The sequence below is a fragment of the Labrus bergylta genome, chromosome 12 (assembly GCF_963930695.1).
Source record: "Labrus bergylta chromosome 12, fLabBer1.1, whole genome shotgun sequence".
Lineage (NCBI taxonomy): Eukaryota > Metazoa > Chordata > Actinopteri > Labriformes > Labridae > Labrus > Labrus bergylta.
Window position 1 is genome coordinate 28,914,719 of NC_089206.1, and position 21,514 is coordinate 28,936,232.

A 21,514-nucleotide genomic window follows, 5' to 3' on the forward strand; every position below is an offset into this window, starting at 1 on the left:
TTTCAGTCAACAATTAATTTTAATACAATGCTTCAAAACACTTCAAAAAAATAAGATTAAAGAAAAAATTATAATCCTTCAGTCTTTAAAATATTACTGTTTATTTCTAATGAAAGATATGCTGAGCAACAAAAACATTTGCAACATGTTGTAGAATAAATAAAAAGAATTGGTACCTGTCGCAGCCAGTTGTTGTGGCTCAGTTTGAGCAGGCGAGGAAAGAGGCCTTCCCCTTTCCTGGACCTCATGAACTGCTTCCACTTCCACACGTACTTTTCCAGCAGGTACTGCCTTCGTAACTCAACCTTCCCTTGAGGCTTCGTCCCAGACTCCTGACCTATTAGTATCAAGAAAACTCAACCATAAAAAGCTCATCACGAGATTTCCTTTAGCATCATTTTACTAAAAGCAGACAATGTTTGACTTATTAATTGTTTGTTCAGTCAAGGTATTTTAATATAATATACTATTTAGAACACCAATTTTGTTTATTGCATGGGCATTAAATTAAACAAACAAATTTAAACGAAAGACTTGTGTGCAAGTTACTAAAATGTGTGCGCAACTGATCAAATAAGTGCCCAAAATAACAATAACAAATATGTGCAAAATACAAAAAACATATCCATGTGACCCCCTTGCGTCGTAGTATTTACCTCTTGCTGGGAGACACTTTTTCCAGGCCTCATAAGATGCTTTGGGGTCCTTCTTGAGCCAGAGTTGGGCCTGGGCATGGATTTCATTACTGTAGGGCCTAACGGTGGTCAAAGACTCAACAGCAGCATCCTTTAACCAAAAACAAACACAATACTGTGTTAGTAACCATTTGATTACAACATGTTCCCTGACCGACACAGAAGATATCATTTTCAGTTTTATAGGGGGTGTAATTTGAATCATTCAATCTGACTACCTGTAGTCCTGTAAAAATCAAATGAGAGCCAGAAAAGATCAGTAAACTCATAGTAGTGTTAGAGCATATTTACCTTATTTTTCTTGCTAGTGGGAGCAGGAGGCTTGATCAGCTTTTGCAGGATTCTCAGGCACATAAGAGTGATGTTCTCCACAACAACAGGCGTCTTTATATTCACCGACATGAGGAACAAACTGAGGGCTACATTGACAAAAAAAAAAATCAACACAATGAAGTTAGACAAAGACCAAAATTGTAATTACTCAAACAATAAAGGGTGTGAAGTATCTTAATAAAAACATATTGTAACTGGTTCCAGGCGTTCTTTAAAGCTTCATCAGAAGCTAAGAAAGGGTGTGATTTCCATGGAGAAATTGTCAGACTGAATGTTTGTTAGTCAGTCATTATTCATAACTAAAAGTCCATCACAACATATCCTACAAGATGAACTCAGCCTATTTACCACTAAAGCCAAGAATTTGAAAAAGTCACTCAAACAAGGGCATTAGCTACTACTAATTAAACTTCTCACCACAGGCTTAGACTCCAGCCTCAAATAAATACACCATTGATAAGTTTGACAAATTGGGCTTACCACATCGCAACCGCAACTCCCAGCATCCTCCCTCTTTTGAAATGGAGTCAGTCAGTAAAAGCATTTCGTACTGCAGATTGCTAACCTGTAAACCGAGGACAGCACATTCATATCAAAATTAAAATCCCTTCAACAAAATGATGATTTTTCCAAAAATCACTTTTTTTTCAATAGCAGAATCACAATGCTTGTTTGGAATATTAAAATCATCTTCTAGTAGGACATAATGGAATACATACCAGGTCAGGATTGGCCCAGTGTCCTTTGAGGGCAGCCGACACCTTGGCGATAATGAGGTCATTCATCTGTTGGGTGGCCTCTGGATGATCTCTGTAACAGGAAAATATAAGGGGAAGTAAGAAAAAGAATGATAATTGCGTGCATCATATGTTATGCAATGTGTATTGCAGTGGTGATTGATTAAATGTCAAAAGTGATAAAAACAATGTGTTGTACAGTAAAAGGTTACAAGGGAGAGATATATAAATATATAGCTTCTTTGTGTGCTGTACTTTGCAAAGGTAGTCAGGGCATCTATTAGCCTTACTCAGGTCTTCTACTTAGCTAGAAGATGGACAAGGGACATACCTGGTGAGGAGACAGACAAGCTGTCGCACCTCCTCCCTCATAGCTGCTGTACCTCGCCGCAGGTTATACTCAAACAGCTCACGAATAAGACCTTGGAGAACTAGGATCTGCCGAAGAGCTGGGTTTGTGGCAAGGGCCCGGAGCAGTGTGATACAATGGCCTGTGACAGCTGAGGCACAGCCATAGCACTTGTTTGAGGAGGTGTGGCCGCAGCCTAGCACTGAGAGGGCGCGGTACTGACTGGCAGTGAAGGTGGGCTGGTGAGTGCTGCTACTGCGAGATGACTTTGTGGCAGCTTCTCTCTGCTGCAGATCATACTCCAGGAGCTCTTTACGAGATGCAAGTACTTTCTGCAAACAAAAAGAATAGGCCAGAGATAAATTTGAGAAGGGAACGAAACAAGTGGTAGTGTTAACTTGACGTAAGTGGTTTTCTTCTTTAACCTGGATAATCTTGGAGAGTTCATCGTAGGATGTCTTGCAGTCTCCACTGTACTCTTGAGCCAGCTGCTGAATGTATCTGTTCACATTAGCAGAGGATGTGCCAAGTCCAGCACCTGCTCCAGTGTCGTCCTGAGGATGAAACAGGACAAGAGGAAACAGTACCATGAAATAAAATTGTAGAAATAAGGCAGATTGAAAAAAACATTTCTGGGAAAACAAGAACATAGTAACAAACTAAAACATTACACCGACAATAATGAGTGAAGGTCATACAAATGGCAGTGTCGCTTGAAGGATTTAGGAGTACACTGCTCAAAAAAATAAAGGGAACACTAAAATAACACATCCTAGATCTGAATGAATGAAATATTCTTATTAAATACTTTGTTCTTCACATAGTTGAATGTGCTGACAACAAAATCACACAAAAATTATCAATGGAAATCAAATTTATTAACCCATGGAGGTCTGGATTTGGAGTCACACTCAAAATTAAAGTGGAAAAACACACTACAGGCTGATCCAACTTTGATGTAATGTCCTTAAAACAAGTCAAAATGAGGCTCAGTAGTGTGTGTGGCCTCCACGTGCCTGTATAACCTCCCTACAACGCCTGGGCATGCTCCTGATGAGGTGGCGGATGGTCTCCTGAGGGATCTCCTCCCAGACCTGGACTAAAGCATCCGCCAACTCCTGGACAGTCTGTGGTGCAACGTGGCGTTGGTGGATGGAGCGAGACATGATGTCCCAGATGTGCTCAATTGGATTCAGGTCTGGGGAATAGGCGGGCCAGTCCATAGCATCAATGCCTTCGTCTTGCAGGAACTGCTGACACACTCCAGCCACATGAGGTCTAGCATTGTCTTGCATTAGGAGGAACCCAGGGCCAACCGCACCAGCATATGGTCTCACAAGATCTCATCTTGGTACCTAATGGCAGTCAGACTACCTCTGGCAAGCACATGGAGGGCTGTGCGGCCCCCAAAAGAAATGCCACCCCACACCATTACTGACCCACTGCCCAACCGGTCATGCTGGAGGATGTTGCAGGCAGCAGAACGTTCTCCACGGCGTCTCCAGACTCTGTCACATGTGCTCAGTGTGAACCTGCTTTCATCTGTGAAGAGCACAGGGCGCCAGTGGCGAATTTGCCAATCTTGGTGTTCTCTGGCAAATGCCAAACGTCCTGCACGGTGTTGGGCTGTAAGCACAACCCCCACCTGTGGACGTCGGGCCCTCATACCACCCTCATGGAGTCTGTTTCTGACCGTTTGAGCAGACACATGCACATTTGTGGCCTGCTGGAGGTCATTTTGCAGGGCTCTGGCAGTGCTCCTCCTGTTCCTCCTTGCACAAAGGCGGAGGTAGCGGTCCTGCTGCTGGGTTGTTGCCCTCCTACGGCCTCCTCCACGTCTCCTGATGTACTGACCTGTCTCCTGGTAGCACCTCCATGCTCTGGACACTACGCTGACAGACACGGCAAACCTTCTTGCCACAGCTCGCATTGATGTGCCATCCTGGATGAGCTGCACTACCTGAGCCACTTGTGTGGGTTGTAGACTCCGTCTCATGCTACCACTAGAGTGAAAGCACCGCCAGCATTCAAAAGTGACCAAAATATCAGCCAGAAAGCATAGGAACTGAGAAGTGGTCTGTCGTCACCACCTGCAGAACCACTCCTTTATTGGGGGTGTCTTGCTAATTGCCTATAATTTCCACCTGTTGTCTATTCCATTTGCACAACAGCATGTGAAATTGATTGTCAATCAGTGTTGCTTCGTAAGTGGACAGTTTGATTTCACAGAAGTGTGATTGACTTGGAGTTACATTGTGTTGTTTAAGTGTTCCCTTTATTTTTTTGAGCAGTGTACATGTGAAGTGTCATGCCCATGATGATTGTCAGGTGCCAATATCTTTCAAAATTACTTTGGAAAATATTTGATCTCAATAACTACGTATTGAAAATATGTTCCTCTAACAACTATGGAAAAAAATAGATTTTCTACAAATTAATTGATAACCCACATCTACTATCACACTAAAAAGAACTGTTTATGCCCCTCTTGTGACAAACCTGTGGTTTCTCGGGTGCAGCTTCATTCACTTTGGACAACAGGCTTTCCAACTGTGGCCGGTGGCCCATGAGCTGGTGGTAAACTCGGTCAGCTTTGTCCAGTAGCGTGTTGATGTTGGTCACAGCCTGCAGCAAAAAAACGTATATTAAATATTTAAAAAATACGCAAAGTAAAGGTGGAGAATCAAGACTCAAAAATTAATTTGGGACAAAACATTTCTGACTTTTTTTGCCATGTAAGACTTTCTAAAATGACACTCATTCTTTGTTTTATTTCCTGAAACAGCTACTGCTTACCTTTTTCCTGTCTTCTTCATTCTCAATGGGATCCACAGCACAGCATGGTTTAGCATACAGCATGAAGTCAAATCTGGCGTATTTGCAGAAACCGCAGGCATTGCACAGGAAGGGATCTTTTTCATCGTAGTTGATTGACCTAATAGTAAAAAGCCATACAGATAAAATACAATACACTTCATATTATTTCCATACTGCTCCCCAATATTTCTAGACTAGCAGAGGAAACCTGCTACTAACCTGCACTTGTGGCACTGATACACATTCTCACCACAGTTGCCACAGACCCCAGGATTGGCTGGCACAGAGGCACTGCAGCGCGGACACTGCAGGGTCTCGGTGGAGGCCTGATAGTTCTCGTAAAAATCTGAGAACTCAATCATCAGGTTTGATGCGACGATTGGCAGAGGGAGGTCAATCTTTACTTCTGTCTGTCCTGGGGTCAGCTGGACTTTTTTGGCTTTGTGCCAACGAGCAGGTCTAAAAAACAACAAAAAATACAGAATGTCAAGTCAACAGTTTGAGTTTAAACCACGGTAGAAACTATGTTCATGCAGCAATCTGGCCATGGTGAAAACGTTTTATCCTGAAAGATCATTCATTTGAAACAAATGTACGAACACCTTATTAATTAAAAAAAGGTTCTTTGTTGAAACATACTTGTTCTTCAGCTCCACAATAGCCTGTACAGTCCTGTTGTTGTAGTAGAGGTTGATGGTGCGGACCATTTTTGTGCGTTTGAGGTCACCAATCTTCACTGTGACTTTGCTTATTGTGTGGCTGCCAATGAGCTTGACAACCTGCTGTGTGGTGGTATAGCGAGTGTCCACTTTGATTGATGACAGCTTTATATTCTGGAAAACAAATGGAGGACATTCAAGACAATATTTATATCAGAAACAGACTGTGTCATCTAAACTTGTCTGTGTTGTGACTGAACAGTCATATTATAATGGATTGCTTTATAGAAATGGCATGGATATACAATTGGTCACATCTGATCACTACAACTAAAAACTATAAAACTCATGACCCAGCCTCTAACCAACCGTAAGCACTGTAACAACCACACAAACCAACAAGTGTGTAAAACTTATTTTCGCTGAACTGCTTGTGTACTTTGAGGCTGGTAACTGTGTCAAATGGGTGAAGTTGTATTGTACATACTGAGAAAGGAACTTCTGGATTGTTGCAAACCAAGCAGGGGTCACTCTCGAGAAAAAAACCATCAAACTCCACCAATCCTGACAGAGTGCTGTAGGAAAGAAACATTACAATATTACATGTAGAAAATGTCAATGAGTGAACATTACATTTTCATTGCTAGAAAAAAAAAAGCATGCTTGGGTAAACATACTTGTAGATGTTGGAGTTGGGGTGGTTAGTCAGAATGTGGTTTTGGGCCCTCAGGATTTCCACAGCCTTTTGAGAATACTCCTTCAGCTGGAACAGACAAGGAAAATAATAATAAAAAATATTTATAAGGACAATTCATCATTCAGAAGAAGGTAGCCATATCAATGATAACGATACAAAGAGATTGAGGAATATTAGTTTCAAATTCCGAAATACTTTAAAGTCCAGAGGTGCAAACTGATCAGGGATGAAAAAGGTGATATGGATCCAAACCACCTAGGGGGGTCCGGGTGCATGCTCCCCCCGGGAAGATTATTATTATTTTTTTTAAATATTAGCTTTAAAATGTTAATTTACAGATGATTTTAGCAATCAGACCGACTAAAGAAGCAGCGCAAACAATAAGAAAAACACATTTGCTTGTCTATATCTATGTTCTGTTCTAACTTTTTGATAACGCTTCAGTGAAACATGAAAAACCTGTGCTCCCAACCTTCAGTCCCATTTTATAAATGGGATGAATTTGCAGAACTGTGCTTACCATGTTCCACTAAGGGCTGATGTGAAGGGCAGTCACTATGCAAGTAGCTCTCAGGGCAGAGTCTGAGAGAATATCATAATACAGTCATCAAGGATGACAATATTTTCCCATCTTTTCTATCATATATATGTAACATTATCAATATATTAACCTGATGTTTTGCTCCTGCTGATTTTCATTAAGGTGATATTCCCTCTGGCCTACCGTATTACATTTGTTGACCAGCTGTCACTTTAATGTTGCCTGAGATAATAATGAACCAGAAAGCTGTATGAAGTTACCTTCAGCTAGCATGCATTTCTCTCAACATCTTTACCTATGGCTACCAAACAGTTAATATGATCAGACAGTATGTTTAACAGAAAGCCTGGCTTGCTAGCCAGACTTCGAATCTTTCCACAGTGTTTTCACGGAAAAATAACGTTATTTAAATTAGCCATGTGCTGCACATTGCGACTCATTGAATCAGGTTTCATGCTTGTTGTGGTCAGCACGGCGATATTGCGCAATCGCGGTCGGCGCAAGAATGGTCTGCGGAGGATCCTAGTGCCCAGCCGTGCACCTCCAAGATTTTGTAACAATGCCGACCGCGTTGCAATGATTGGCTACAGGGGCCGGAAGTACTTTCTTCGTGCCGTCATGAGCAATCAGACCGCTCTGACTGCAATCAGTATGAAACGACTCGACGTTTGCAGTAGACCCCCCCACCCCCCTCCAAATATTTTTATTGCAGATCGAAATGAATCACACAAATGACCTATTTGGGATCCAAAAATTTCGCCAAAAGGTGACAAGTTTGCACCCCTGAAAGTCATCAATTCATAATTCGGTAGTTGATTGATGTAATTTATCGTCTGTCTTTTGTTTTCTGTGTGAAACATTCATGCTGCTGTCCTGGCCAGGACAAATTATCTGTGTCAAATTATCCTAAATAGAAGGTAAAAGAGCAAAGACAATTATCATTTCAGATGAATGCAAAAGCAATTATTGTGACTAAAAGGAGGGACTATGGCCAGAAAAGTACTACAAAAAAAAAAAAATTGTTCCAATAAAAACTAGTGAATTTATAGCCCATGAGGCCAAACAAACCTTTTTCTCTGTCTGAGGGGTTTTGAGTGAGAAGTATCCAAGCAGGTCAACAAACTGGGCAGCTTTGCGACCATATGCAGGAAGCTCAGGCCAGATTGCCCAAGTCAGTTCCAGCAGCAGCTCCTGCTGAGATTTACTGGAGTTCCTACAAAGAGAGAAATATGTCAGCCACAGGGAAAGAATGCAGTTTTAAAAAAAAAATTTAGTCTATTTTTAGTTTTTATCCCAACAGTCATTACATTGTTTATTAATTGGTCAGTGACTTTCAAATTTGTTTCGTGGGTTATCAGCATATAAATGGTAATAAGAAGTCATGAACAAAAGACACATGGTGTTAACTAGACTCACTTTGATTTTAGTTTTTGACTTAACTGTCTGTGAATTTCTGAATGTTATAGATGCCCACAGTACCTGTAGATATGAAGTGCCAAGCAATGGGCTTGCCAGCGGACAGCAGATAAGTTTGACTCCAACAGGAAGCAGCGCAAGAACTGGATGAGGGTCTCTTTGTCTGCAAACTTGTTAAGCTGACCGACCAGAGCCATACAAAGCTGATCCTCCTGGCTGCCAACTCCATCACCTGTTGTCAGTGTGCAAAGGTAAAACCCAATCAACAAAAATAGCACCAACTGTCCAGTTTAAATGACACATATCCTCTTCACAATATTTTGGAAACTGAATGTGTGTTATATAAACAAGATCTTGTATGCTGAGAAAGTCTGTGTCATTGCTGTTAACTTGTATTTCTCTCTTACCATGTTACTTACGTTAAACATGTTTTTCAATGTGAACCTTGAACTGGGGCGGCACACGCAGTGTGTCATGTATGTGCGGCAAGACTGGCTGCTGGCTGTTGTGTGTGTCCACCGGGAGGTGAATAAAGTTTCGACACCAAATTAACGTTGTGTTTATTACAGTTAACAATTGCCTCACCCTCTTTGTCTTTCTCTTTGTCCTCCTTTTTGCTCTTCTTACTGGAGGACTTGCTCTGTGAGGACTGGGAAGCTCCTGTCTGTCCAGCACTACCGGAGCCCCCTCCTGATACTGATGAAGACGAGGAGGAGGAGCTGGACAGGACCTTACTGCCACACAGGGCACAGGACAGTAGTTGCAGAAGTACTGGGGAAACACCCTCATCCACTAGGAAGCTGACCTGTAGCAGGAAGTACAAAACAGCTGGAAAAAAGGGAAACAGATAAGCAGAGGGAAAAAAGACACAATGTTAACATTGCAAACCTTTAAAGCATTTTTGTTTCTAGTTCCACAAGTTGCTATCAAACAACTTACAGTCATCCTTCATGCAGAACTTCTGCCAATTGATAGTCCTCTGAGTGGCAATTTCAGCACAAGCTTTCAGATGTTCCATCTGCGCAAAAATATACAAGTAAATAACAAAGCAAAAAAAGCAGCACAATTGAGAAAATAGGGGGGGCTTAAACATATTCCCAAATGTGAAAGTACTGTGTTCAGGGAACACCCACCAGATTGATGAGTGTGTCATACTGCAAGGCAGATCCAGACGTGGCTGTGACCACTCCAGCTCGGAGGAAGATGCCCTGCTCCTCCAGCAGCTTCTTGATGCTACGCACATGAGAGTCCAGAGTGTGCAGATCCCGCAGCTGACGGTACTTTTCCTTTGATCCACAGATAAAAAGCAACAGCTTCCTGACCTGCCTCCTAACAAATGGTGTCTGTTGAATCATCAGATACTGGAGGGAAAAGGAAGACAAAATTGAGTGGTTGTTAGTATCTCTTGTGTAGAGACACAGAGGTTTTAAAAATAAAACTGCTTAAGTATAACATTTAATAATTACCTCAGACAGATAGTAAAACCAGGAATGGTCAAAGATTGGTGGTGGGATACGTGGGTTGGTATCAGCTATTTTCTTGATCTGATACGGCAGCCTGAGCACCATTTCCGTCAAAAGCTGGGAGTAGGCTTCAAACACATCAGCAGCATGTCCCTGAACAAGTCAACATTAAAATTAATTTTACAAAATTCACTCTTTTACACTTATAATGACAAACATGTTTTTCCCCTGCTATGTGATACCTTGACATATTGGCGAAGGAAGAAAGGACTCATGTCAGGGGGGGAGGAGGCTGTGTGTGGGCGGAGGAGCTGGCTGGCAGCCACAGGCTCCTCTTCACCCTGTTGGCTCTTCCAAAACTCCAGGAGCGATTTGAGCACATGCAGACAGTAGTCAATAGCACCCAGGCTGAGAAGGGCCGTTGCTGTGGCATTCGAAATAAGTGAAGATGACTAGAACAAAAAAAGAGTGAGCATATTACATGTAGAACAATGTACAAGCGTAGCTATTTTGTAGCACCAACAACAAAGTACAAAACTGTTTATCAAGACATTCAGTCACAGAAAGATTCATGTGAGCAATGCAGTTACCTTCAAAGGTTATTTTGTGGTTGCTTTGAAACTAACTATGACGTCTAAAAATGGGTTAGGGGTTTAATTGAATATGGCTCATCACGAGCTGTTGTAACTTGCTTGCAAAATTTAACAAATTTCCATTACTGTAATCAGTAAAGAGGTCACAAAGACAAGAGAGCGGATGTACCTCAGAGGAGGATTTGGAGCCAGACTTGGTTCTAGACATGAAGACACTGAGCAGTCTCATGATGACGAGGTGAACTTCATTGATAGAGCTTCGTTCGTTCTTCTTAGACACGTCCTACAAAAGGGATAAAGTGGAGTTTGTAAGAGAGAATAATATACAAAGCTTGTTTCATCATAGGGAGACGGTGGTTACCTTCTTGTGCATGCCAAGCTCAGCAATGAGCTGTGCTAGCAGGTCATCCAAGGCACCCTTATCCTTTTCATCCTCCCCATCCAGGTCAGAGGTCAACATGAGGATGACCTGCATGTAAGGGATGGCTTGGACTCCACCTACATTGTGGAGCTGAGAAAGGTGCTGAAGCAAGCGCTCAAGTAACATGAGACGAACCATGTGAAGCCTAACAAGAAACACAAATAAAAGGAAACACACATATGATGCCCAAACTGATATTCTTCATGACAAACTCTTAACTGCAGCCCAAAGAAACAAAATGTCTAAACTTATTCCCTCGACACGGTCATAGTAGTGGCAAAGGATGGTAAAGATACAGTGTCCTATTAAGTAGTTTGCTGTCAGCAAAAATGAACATGAAGCTTCTTACTTAATGTATTATCTTGATTTGCATTTCAATTGTCTGACCTGTTGCTTGTGTGGATGTCTCCCTCAGTCTCTCCTTCTCCCTCTGAGCCTTCACCTTCTTGCTGGGCTGTGGTGGTGCTGATAGCTCCAGTGCTGGAACTAACACTGCCTGGACCAGCAGGGTGGCCCTCTACTGTTGTATCACCATAAGCACTACTGCGTCCTGACACTGGACACACATAACTTTAGTTAATACATTCAAACTGAAGTATGGGGAAATAAAAGTTGGGATATATAAAACATAGGAAATACATATTCATTATGGTCAGGGTCACAGGAGTTTTATCTGAAATAACCCACCACTATGTTCCCCTGCAACAGAGTCAATTGCAGAACCTCCACTCTCTGAGCCAACACTGCCTCCGTGCTCAGCTGGGGAGGTCCGCAGTGTTGAGCCGTCAGTGGCAGCTGTGCTGCCCTCATCATCTGATGCTGGTGCTGAAATCATAGCAATAGCTGTAACAGTAAATACACCGCAGTCATCTGGCCAGGATACATGTTTACACTTGTTGTATATCAAACAAAAAAACATGTAGAACATTCAAAACACTTAGCTTTCATTTTCATTTTTAACATGACAGATTGTAAAGAGGATAGGCCATCTTGCAGATATAACACTCTAGCTTTTTACTGATCCAACACTATGAACTGTGGTATTCATGTTACCTGATGCTGTGGTGTCTGAAAGAGTTCCAGCATCTAGTGAAGAGGAGCTCGGGGCCTGGCCAGAAAGGCCAAGGCTCTGAAGGCCAAGAGCACTGCTGCTACTGCCTGAATGTCAATAATATGTGATGTACATTAGTTGCACTGATACAAATTATTAGGCAGAGTTAGGCACAACAGAAAAAGATTTGGTCAGCCATTAAAGGCCAACAACTAAAAGATAAGAAAGTTTTCCTTCACAATTTGTTTATACCCGCCATCTACATTTAATTTTTCACATCTCTTATTCACAATCACCCACATGCACAAACAGGACCAGTGGACATGCATTAGTGGAGAGATGTCAGAGTGGGGCTACTACGTAGGAAGCACACCTTTCTCAATGGCATTTCGGCAGTGCTCGGGAAGTGCCTTAGCACCTCTCCAGCTACCAGACCAACTTACAAATTATGGTCCGCATTGGAACTTGACCCGGCAACCCTCTGTTTACCAACCTAAGTCCCTACCGACTGAGCTGCTACCACCACATACTGTATGGACGCACAGGCAACGAACAATTTGCCAAGAGTTGGGCTTCCATACTCTGCTGGTCACTTGCTGTCTTTAATTGAGAAGTATTTTCAATCAAACCAGTACTCTGCAAGGTTAATTTACTTAACAATATACTACTACTTTCTTTAAATGCATGATTATGACCTTATGAAGGGGAAAAGCTGTTAAAAAGTGGAGCTGACAGTCTGGTCTGTGAAGCAATGTAACCAAGCAGGCTAAGTAATACAGAGGAGGAATTACGGCCATGATCAGTTTAAGGTAGTAGCGTAGCATCCCTTGTATATATTGTAAAGTGCACAAACTCTCCGCAGAGGGTGACATTTTTCATTCTAACTGTGTATAGCTACTGGGAGACGGTGTTTTCACCCCAAGTATCTGCATAAAAGAAAGATTAAAAAAATGTGCAAAGCAGTGATGTTTTTGGGGAGCATTTGACCCTTTGTGTACGATTTGGGAATTAGCTGGTGTCTTTTTGTCCCATTCCCACAGATTTAGCAGCAGACAAAGTCACGCAATCCTTCTTTGAATCAGGTCTTTAGTATTCTAATCTGTCAATGGACAGAAAGCCTTGAGATTTTTCCATCATTGTTAAAAAAATTAAATCAAAGTATTCAAATGTATTCTGTTAAAATGACCCCTGATGTAATCATACCCCAGAATTGTCATCTTTTTTCTTCCTTGCAGTACATATGTCTATTTTGAGGTTGAAACTCTTATGTACAGTGGATAACGTTTTTGTTATCACACATATATACTGTATATATACAGTGCCCAAATTTAGTTTGATTCCAGGCAGTCTTGGTTACCTCAGAAATATTGATTTGTATTTTAGACTTTGGGCTATTTACCTTGTTGATCTTGCTGAAGGCTAAGAGCAATGGCCAGTTCAACCATTGTTTCATCATCTGCATCAGGGGGAATGTCAAGCATGGGAGGGAAACCCTCAGCCCCGGCTAGCAGGGCCTCCAGGGGAGATGGGTTTCCATTGTTGACATTCTCTGATGTGTCCAGGACCATAGACTCTGACTGAGAAGACAAAATCAAACACAAAGCTGTGTCTTCCACTTGCATATTAAAGGAAAAGAAGTTTGTAGCTAAAATGTATATTTTAAGTTCAAATCTTATGCCGGAAATTAAGAAAAATCTTCTCTATTAATTATAATTTTTATAGTTTACACAAGTATATGGAAGGCATTCTCTTAATATGTCAATTTCCTCTCACAATGTAAGCCAACAGACTTATTGCTCCTCTTTGCTTACCACCATCTCAAAATCACCATGGTCCACTTCATTCTGCTCCTGACTCTCCTGTCTCCCCTGTCTCCCCTCCTCTCCTCCAGTCAGCACTGATGACTGCATTTTGTCATCTGCATCGTCGTCATCATCGTCATCCTTGTCTCCTAATACAGAAAACCAACCCATTAGTATTAAGGGGACTGAATCCAGGTGTTTAATTGGCACCTCAACATAGGTTTTAATGCTCTCTATAGACAAAAAGCTTTGCATGCTCAAAACCAGTGAAACTGTAACTGCATACGAGTTAAAACGTACCCATGGGAGTGTTGGAGCGTGGGGGAGATGGAAGGGTCACATGTCTGCGTTTGCTTCTTGGTCGAAGCACTCTGATCAGAGCTTGCTTACATGCAAAGCTTACAGATGTGTCCTGCAATTGGTTGAAACAAAGAACGGTTACCTGTTACTCTTCACAACAGTATTGTCCTGACTCCAAGAAATCCTGGTTATAAATCTAGTGCTACAAAATGACTAATTTGCCAATGATTAAAAAAGGTTATGAACATTTTACACTGAGAATAGCGATGCCAAACATCATCAATAAATATGTTTTAATCTGCCTTATCCGTTAGTGATAGATCTTATATTTCAAGTATTATTCTCAAGATACACTGGAAGTCAACTGATCAATAGGAGCATTTCACTTACAGGGCACAGCAACATTTGCATGTAGATTTTGGAGGCTACATTGATGTAATCCAGTTCACATGTGCAGTATGCATGGATAATGTCCACCAAAGCATTTACTGTTGCTTCCACATGAGTTAGACCTTAAATGGAGAAAAAAAAAACCATATTACACTATGAATGCTTTTCAACAGTATACATGGTTGTTAAATGTTCAACATAATATTTAAAGGTCCCATATTATGCTTTTTCTGGTTTTATATGCTGTTTAGTGTGTTTTCCAAGTGTCCTGTGCATGTTTAGGCACATCTATGTGCAAAAATTCCAAGTCCGCGGAAACGCGGCTTCTCCTACCTCCTCCTGTTAGCTTTAGCATTAGCTGCACGTAATGCTCGGTTCTAGCCCCCCTCGATAAAAATTTGTCAGTCCGACGTCACTGAATTTAAGTCCATTGGCTCGTTGTGGCAAACCCTACAGCTCATGTTGAAATTTCCGAGACACGTTCTGAGCAACTGCCCAATAACGACAGAGTAGATTGGCAGACCAATCAGAACAGACTTGGCCCACGTGGGGTCTAACAGTGTGGGCTCAACAGAGTGTAGCTGACAGACTCAGAGCAGAGAGGGAGCAAGGAGGAGCAGTACATGAAAACAGACACTTTTTTCAGACTTTAGCTATTATGAACGTACAAAAGTAGGTACATAGATTAAATATACGAACCCCAAAAAGGACATAATATGGACTCTTTAAATGCTAGCCAGCAAACAGTCATGCACTCAACACTGATGCTTTTATGTAAACTACACATTTTTCACATACAGTTACTTCACTTGCAAAGTAAAGGGGTCCCAAATTTCAAACTTACCAGGCAAGCAGGCAGGAGCAAGGAAAGCATTTTTTGGTTTAAGGGCGTGGAGTTTCCAAAAGTTATTCATCAGCTGTGTGATGAAGTTACAGCTCTCACTATCCATGTGTTTTTGCCCGTCTTCTGTCATTTCTGGTTTTAGAAGAGAAAATCCGAATGAGTCCTCTCAAGCTTTTACGTTATCTCACTTTTAGTTGAAAATAATTGGCCATAAACAGCCATTCCACCAAATAGTTTTTTTCTAAAAATATTTTGATATCATCAGTAATACACGCATACATGCAGTGCAACCATAGAAATCATTAACATATCTTTTGATATGCCTTAGTCTTTGATCACATTTGTTCCTGTTGGCCTCTTACCGGCTTCATGTTGTAAAGACTTTGTTTCAGTGAAATGCACCAAGTTGTTGGGTCTCATGATAGCAATGGAGCGAGCTGTGATCACCAGCCTCTGAAAGACATCAGGGTCAAGCTCCCTCCCTTCTCGGCTGCAGCTATTCAGACACTGTACTGCATTACTCAGCAAAGACTGGTCCTGATGAGAAGGAAAAGGTAATAGATACATTAGTTCTTAATTCATGATGTAGACGATGAGTACATCATTTAACACTGAAAGGTACTTCAGCTTAGAACTCTGTAATATTATTTTGTACTTCTTGGTTTGTCCAATTTAACCATTTAATGGACTAACTGTTGCTAAATGATGAACAAGAAGAATCTGCGCTAGAGCTTGGGATACAACAATTTTATCAATAAATTCCAAACAAATCAATGTTGACAAAACATTAATACAATTTCTCTTCACACACAGCTAAAATGTAAATATCCTGGCATGCACCAGACAACAAAAGCAAGGAGTTTGTGATCCGTTTTTCAGCATCTATCCTCGGGTAATCCACTGCAATATTTAGTTTGTCTTAAGTACCGTAAAATTGGGAATATAAGTCGCACAGGGATATGAGATGCACTCTGTTTTTGAAGGTCTCTCAGAGAGAAAAAAAGTTCAAACTGTCTTCCTGTGTAACGATTTCTATTGTGTACAGCAAATCTACAACGGTCAGTTTTTGTGCAGCTGCGTAGCTCTTTTAGTTCCATCTGTTTTCACTTTGTGGAGTTTGCACTCCCACTAGCTGCAGTATGGTAGTTGAGCTCTCAGCTTGCAGTGGACATGGTGAAGCACAGACCCCTATAACTTGCACGCTCTCTGCCAGACTGCTGCTTACTCTTTAACTTTAATATAGGACTCTTTATACAGATTTTGTTTTATAGTTTCTACTTGACTACCTGCTGCCATATTTACAGTATTTTTAGGTCAATATCGCTGGGCCCTACTCAGCATGGCTGGCTACACACTATGTCCCTAAAACTGATAATCCATCATTTCAAACTTCATCATTCAATATTGAAATACTAGTTAGTTATTAGTAATTTACCTTGTGGTTGTGGTAGGCAGTTCGGCTGGTGTGCAAACTAGCAAGAAGCCCCTTTGTCTGCTGCTGTACACCAGCAGGGGTTGGCATGGACAGGAGTAAAGTAGCCAATTCCAGCGCTGCCACTTTATTCTTCTCCTGTATAGATTTAAAGACAAGCAGTCAACAATGCTCCTTTAAAACAAGCACATTTATAACTAGATTTTTAAGTTAAAATGCAAAACTATAAAAAGGCAATAAGGACAGTTTCATCTGTTTACCTTTTCGCTGGAGGAACCTACTGCAAAGCAGTTTTCCAAAGACTCAAGGGAGCTGACTACCAACCTGTAATGAAGATTGTAGATCAACACTGGTTCTACAGTAGATTCAGCTCTAAACCAACATAGCAGACAAAAGAGAAGAGCATAACTCAACCTGTTAAAGTCTGTGCTAATCTAAATGCCAAGACAACTATGAATGCAAGAAGAAATGTTTCTTTTTTAAGTGTGGAAATGGTGCATGGCATGTTCACAGTCTCAGGCATAGACACAAAGTGGCACACATGCACAAAACCATACAAACAAGCAGAGAAAGGGCAGTTACTAACCGGTCCAAGGTTGATAAGGACTCAGTTTCACAACTTTTATTGTATATTTGGGAGCAAAAGAAAAAGAACAAAAACAAAGTGTGAGGATCACAGAAAGAAACAAGTGAAATTAATGATTCAGTTGAACATAAGAGAAGCATGCAAGAAAGATGACATCACAATAGCCATGCACTAAAGACTCTATAGACAACCAAACCCCAGATTTTAACCTCAGTCTCGCCCTTAACAACTTGTGCTACCTGACTGGACTGATGAAAATAGAAAATACGCTAGGAATGGGTGATATTGATAAAAAAAAAAAAATCAGATCTTTTACAGTGCATATACTTTTTTATTATGTCATTATTTGATATTAGGGTATGGTTATTTCCCAGAAAAAAGATATTTCTAGATGTAAAAAAAAAAGGTGAAATAAAGATTTTGGCTTATTTAGTTTATTAATGTTAATTTTAAAAAATCCCAGAAAGTCTCATTAATTTGCTGGCCAAGGTCTTTTACACCCCCAGAGAAAAAACAGATATAGAATGTCTAGCAATCGCTAATCGTCCGGAATAGGAAGGTGAGTCCGATAAGAGATACAAACAACACAACACAACACAAAAGTAAAAGAAATGGCCATATTGTCTCACTAGCCAATTATTGTGGTTAACATCATAACTTTGTGTTTTTTCAAGTTCCAACAACTTGTGTTAACATCATTAACTGGACAGTAGATAGCTCATACCTCTCTAATACACTGCCGCTGGTGGTTGTTGGAGTGGCTATGTCTCCATCAGAGCTGCCATTGCCCTGGTTAAGGTTGGGACTGCAGACGTTGTTAACGGACGAAGAGGAGAAGTCCTCTGGTGGGTCTTCGGGCCAGCCAAACTGCTCCTTGGTTTTACCGTAGATCTTGATAGAATCAAGCATGGTGACTCCAGCTGGGTCAACAGATGCTCCAACTTTAAATTTAATAAGGATATAAGAGTATATTAGGATTATATGCATCAGAGGATGGTTTCTTGTAGGTCTGCAAAAATGTCATTATGATCAATGAAAAAGAGAGAGCTCAGTGTAAAATACTTATCCTATTTAATGATATACCATTATCTCAGTTGAAACATCAAAGGCTTGGGTGTTACCTATAGAATAATTTGCATTAAACTCAATTAATAAACTTAACTGTCCTGCACAAGCTCAGAGACAGCCAGACTGTACCCTTTATAAACCAATGACAAAGGTACAATTTGAATTGAGCTGTTTTGGTGGAGTATATGGTATTCCATGAATGAATAGTTTAGTATGTATCCCTTAAATGTAATTTAGGGGAAATTCAGAAATGCTATATTCAAAGGCGTTTCAAGACATTAAAACAAATTCTTCCACACAATATGGGGTACTTTTAGAGTATTGTTTAAATTTAAATCCTGTAACTCAGATACAAGAATTACTAAAGAGACCAACTAAAGGTGAATAAACATGACTGCATTCCTAGTTGGGACCAGTTATCAACATCAAGTAGCTATGTTACTATACTATGTATAGTCTTCATGCACACTCATGCTTACTGAAGATGCAAAGCTTCTTGTCGGCCTGCAGGGCTTCCTCTCTGGTGAATGGAAAGTCAAACCAGCGTGCTCTGGTCAGGTTTATCTGCATGGTGCGACCAAAAACCTCCACATAGGAGGGTGCTCTCTCAATGGCCTGAGTGCCCACCTGCACCCTCATGCCCGTCATAACCATTGAGCTGTTGTTGTTGACTGCTTCCACAGTGAATCCCCCAGGCTGGAAGAGAAACAAAGATCATGTCAACATGTGTTGGGTTTTATGTTATTTGTCAAATAATGCAATGTTAAGTATGATGGGCTGCATCCCAGCAAAGCTCCATTGTGACATGCCATCATAAATGTAGTTTGGATACCCACTATAGCTAGGTTACTCAGTTTAATGTCAGATTGAACTAGGATTGTTAAAAAAGGTGATTCAAGAAAAGTGCATTAGATGTTTGCACAAACACTGTGACAGAATTATTCTTATGAATATTCTTGACCTACACTTTACTATACTGTTATCAACATTAGTGCACAAAGATCTAGAGTTAAACCAACTCACTTGTTCAAATACTGAACACAAACACTCATCAATTTCTGCTGTTTTATTTCCTACATGCTTATGTCACACAGCCAGTGCTTAAACATAGCTAACAGCAGTAATTCATTGTGGAAGAATAAGTCACTTCAGTCAAGCAACCTTGTCTAACACAGAATTATTTTTATTTTTTGATGTACCTTTGTATTCGCCACATACATCCCAGTCGAGTTGAGACGGTGTTTAATCTGCTGTCCATTGTAGACCTGCAGCAAGTCATTGCCTCCAAACTCCACCTCTGTCAGCTGTTGGTTGTGTTCAAAGAAGTCCACTGGGAATGTCACCTGACTGGAGGTCCGGGTGGCTGAAGGTGAAAATCAGAAAAATTAAATTTTTTGCCAGGCACTTAGCACTACTTTGTAAATTAGCACTCTCTTTTAAACACAATTCTTCAAATATCTTATGTATCACTTGTGAAGTCTGAAAAGGGAATATGTGTTTTCAGACTTTTTGCTGCAGCCTTTTAAAAATTAGATAACTAAGTCAAAAAGCCAGGACATCTCCAGAACAGAAACAAACAAAATCTGGGGTTATGGGTGAGGGTTGGGTAGTGGTCGCATTGTTGACAAATACTCAGCTATTATGTGAAATTTAAAATCACACTTTTTTTAATAATAGTTTTATCACCAGTCATTTTTATTAACAGCACTTTATTGAGCCTAAACTCACTAGTAGCAGCTGCTTTGCGCTTGCGAACAGGCTTCATGATGCTGATGCCACAGCTGGGCTGCAGTGAGGGCTGGAGCCAGTAAGAAGTGTTGTCCACGTTAGCCATGTAGATTCGCAGGCTTCCATCCTCACAGAGGAGAATCATGGTTGTACGCTGTTGCTCATTACTGGCAGTGTGTCGAATAGCCACCATATCTTGAATCTGGGGAAAAGAGAAAATGAATTAATTTCAACTCTAAGAAATGCATTGTAAGTGCTCTCAATCAATATGCAATAGTACTATACTTTTGTAAACAAATTATTTATTGAAATTGGACATATGGAGAATATATAAAATCCCTCCAAGTTAGAGTGAAAGCTTTTTATTTAAGTATGCTCATTATTTAATGAAGACCCAAAAGCAGTACTACTGACTTGCTTGTGGATTGCAGATGTGCTACGATGAGCAATACAATAAGTGGTTAGCATAAACACATAAATAAGCACTAATAAAAAGAAAGTGAGAGAACTTGCACATGTGCCACCAGCCTGAATTCTGTTTTGACTATCTTCTCTTTTCCAGTTTATACAATGCCATTTCTGGTTGCAAGAGTTCTTCTCACTGTCACCTAACCTGCTAGTGACTAGGAAGTTTAGTTCAGTCATGATCCCTTACCTTAGCTTTGGCTGGCAGAGTTTTGATCTCTTGGATGAGTAAGGTGTCTGGCTTGACCATGATGACGAGCGGAATGCCTGTTGTCTGCTGCACACAGCACACCAGTCCTGGGTGGTTCATGACCTCAGACCACTGGCACAAAGCCGGCGACATCTTACTGCTGCTACCATTGGAGCTAAAGAAGGCAGGACGGCCGGAGAGAGATGGTTACTTAATACTTCCGTTACTGTTGCATTACAGTGACAGGTGAATGAATGAATCGTATATCAAGAAATGTTACCCTTTCACATTGATGGGGAAAAGCCTCTGCACCTCAGTGGTGCTGCGACTCACTGTTGCAGCAAAAGATTTTCCCTGACTGTAGCTGAAGAAAAGCATCTGCAGCACATGCGAGTAATAAACTGACACTCCCCCGCCGGCAACTTGCCCATTGCTATCCTGAAATGACACAAAGACACATTTAACTCAATATAACACCATCCAGTGTTAAAGAAAACTGATTGAATTTTCTAGTTGTAAACATTAAATTGTTAACATTTGGTAAAACATCACACATGTCCATAGGTTTAACTATGTGGTCTAAGTATGCATCCCTTTTACCTTCAAATCTTCATGGTTTATCTCCAAAACATTTGTGACATAGAAGGGGCCATGTTGGGCACTGCTGGATTCGTCCATGATCTGGGTATACATGTAACCTGCCGAAGACATGATAGCAATAATGCTCTTCCCCTCTTCACTGAAAAGGAATGTAGCATCACGGATCTTTGAACTTGGAAGCAGGAAGTAGTACATGGGACTCAAGGCATCCACAGATAAGTCGTAAATCTGCATAAAAGGAAAGACAAATAGACAAATATTTCCAACGTTGTTTTTTTCCATCAGCAAAAGAGCAGCGCAATTCTAAACCAATGTCTAGCATCTGTTACTCAAAAGT

General features: G+C 40.9%; 1 protein-coding gene across 4 annotated transcripts in view; it reads right to left on the reverse strand.

Moving 5' to 3' along the window:
- ubr4 (ubiquitin protein ligase E3 component n-recognin 4) overlaps positions 1-21,514 on the reverse strand; it is a 56,904-nt gene that overhangs the window by 9,361 nt on the left and 26,029 nt on the right. For 2 of the 4 annotated variants that reach the window (XM_065961080.1, XM_065961079.1), the window contains exons 42-82: positions 21,178-21,405; positions 20,858-21,015; positions 20,578-20,752; positions 19,923-20,124; positions 19,394-19,557; positions 18,674-18,890; positions 17,851-18,067; positions 17,127-17,159; positions 16,801-16,864; positions 16,544-16,678; positions 15,471-15,645; positions 15,109-15,240; positions 14,265-14,386; positions 13,875-13,986; positions 13,584-13,723; positions 13,172-13,349; positions 11,775-11,879; positions 11,409-11,546; positions 11,109-11,277; positions 10,662-10,866; positions 10,470-10,583; positions 9,950-10,159; positions 9,711-9,860; positions 9,378-9,605; positions 9,184-9,262; positions 8,830-9,072; positions 8,308-8,476; positions 7,897-8,041; positions 6,268-6,353; positions 6,078-6,165; positions 5,571-5,764; positions 5,151-5,390; positions 4,911-5,049; positions 4,614-4,739; positions 2,540-2,668; positions 2,097-2,446; positions 1,748-1,838; positions 1,509-1,593; positions 987-1,114; positions 657-786; positions 177-337 (exon numbers count right to left, since the gene is read on the reverse strand). In XM_065961080.1, coding sequence (XP_065817152.1) covers positions 177-337; positions 657-786; positions 987-1,114; positions 1,509-1,593; positions 1,748-1,838; positions 2,097-2,446; positions 2,540-2,668; positions 4,614-4,739; positions 4,911-5,049; positions 5,151-5,390; positions 5,571-5,764; positions 6,078-6,165; positions 6,268-6,353; positions 7,897-8,041; positions 8,308-8,476; positions 8,830-9,072; positions 9,184-9,262; positions 9,378-9,605; positions 9,711-9,860; positions 9,950-10,159; positions 10,470-10,583; positions 10,662-10,866; positions 11,109-11,277; positions 11,409-11,546; positions 11,775-11,879; positions 13,172-13,349; positions 13,584-13,723; positions 13,875-13,986; positions 14,265-14,386; positions 15,109-15,240; positions 15,471-15,645; positions 16,544-16,678; positions 16,801-16,864; positions 17,127-17,159; positions 17,851-18,067; positions 18,674-18,890; positions 19,394-19,557; positions 19,923-20,124; positions 20,578-20,752; positions 20,858-21,015; positions 21,178-21,405 — 6,354 coding nt within the window. The remainder of the gene's footprint in view (positions 1-176; positions 338-656; positions 787-986; positions 1,115-1,508; positions 1,594-1,747; positions 1,839-2,096; positions 2,447-2,539; positions 2,669-4,613; positions 4,740-4,910; positions 5,050-5,150; positions 5,391-5,570; positions 5,765-6,077; positions 6,166-6,267; positions 6,354-7,896; positions 8,042-8,307; positions 8,477-8,829; positions 9,073-9,183; positions 9,263-9,377; positions 9,606-9,710; positions 9,861-9,949; positions 10,160-10,469; positions 10,584-10,661; positions 10,867-11,108; positions 11,278-11,408; positions 11,547-11,774; positions 11,880-13,171; positions 13,350-13,583; positions 13,724-13,874; positions 13,987-14,264; positions 14,387-15,108; positions 15,241-15,470; positions 15,646-16,543; positions 16,679-16,800; positions 16,865-17,126; positions 17,160-17,850; positions 18,068-18,673; positions 18,891-19,393; positions 19,558-19,922; positions 20,125-20,577; positions 20,753-20,857; positions 21,016-21,177; positions 21,406-21,514) is intronic. The other 2 variants (XM_065961081.1, XM_020638192.3) reach the window with 1 other exon arrangement.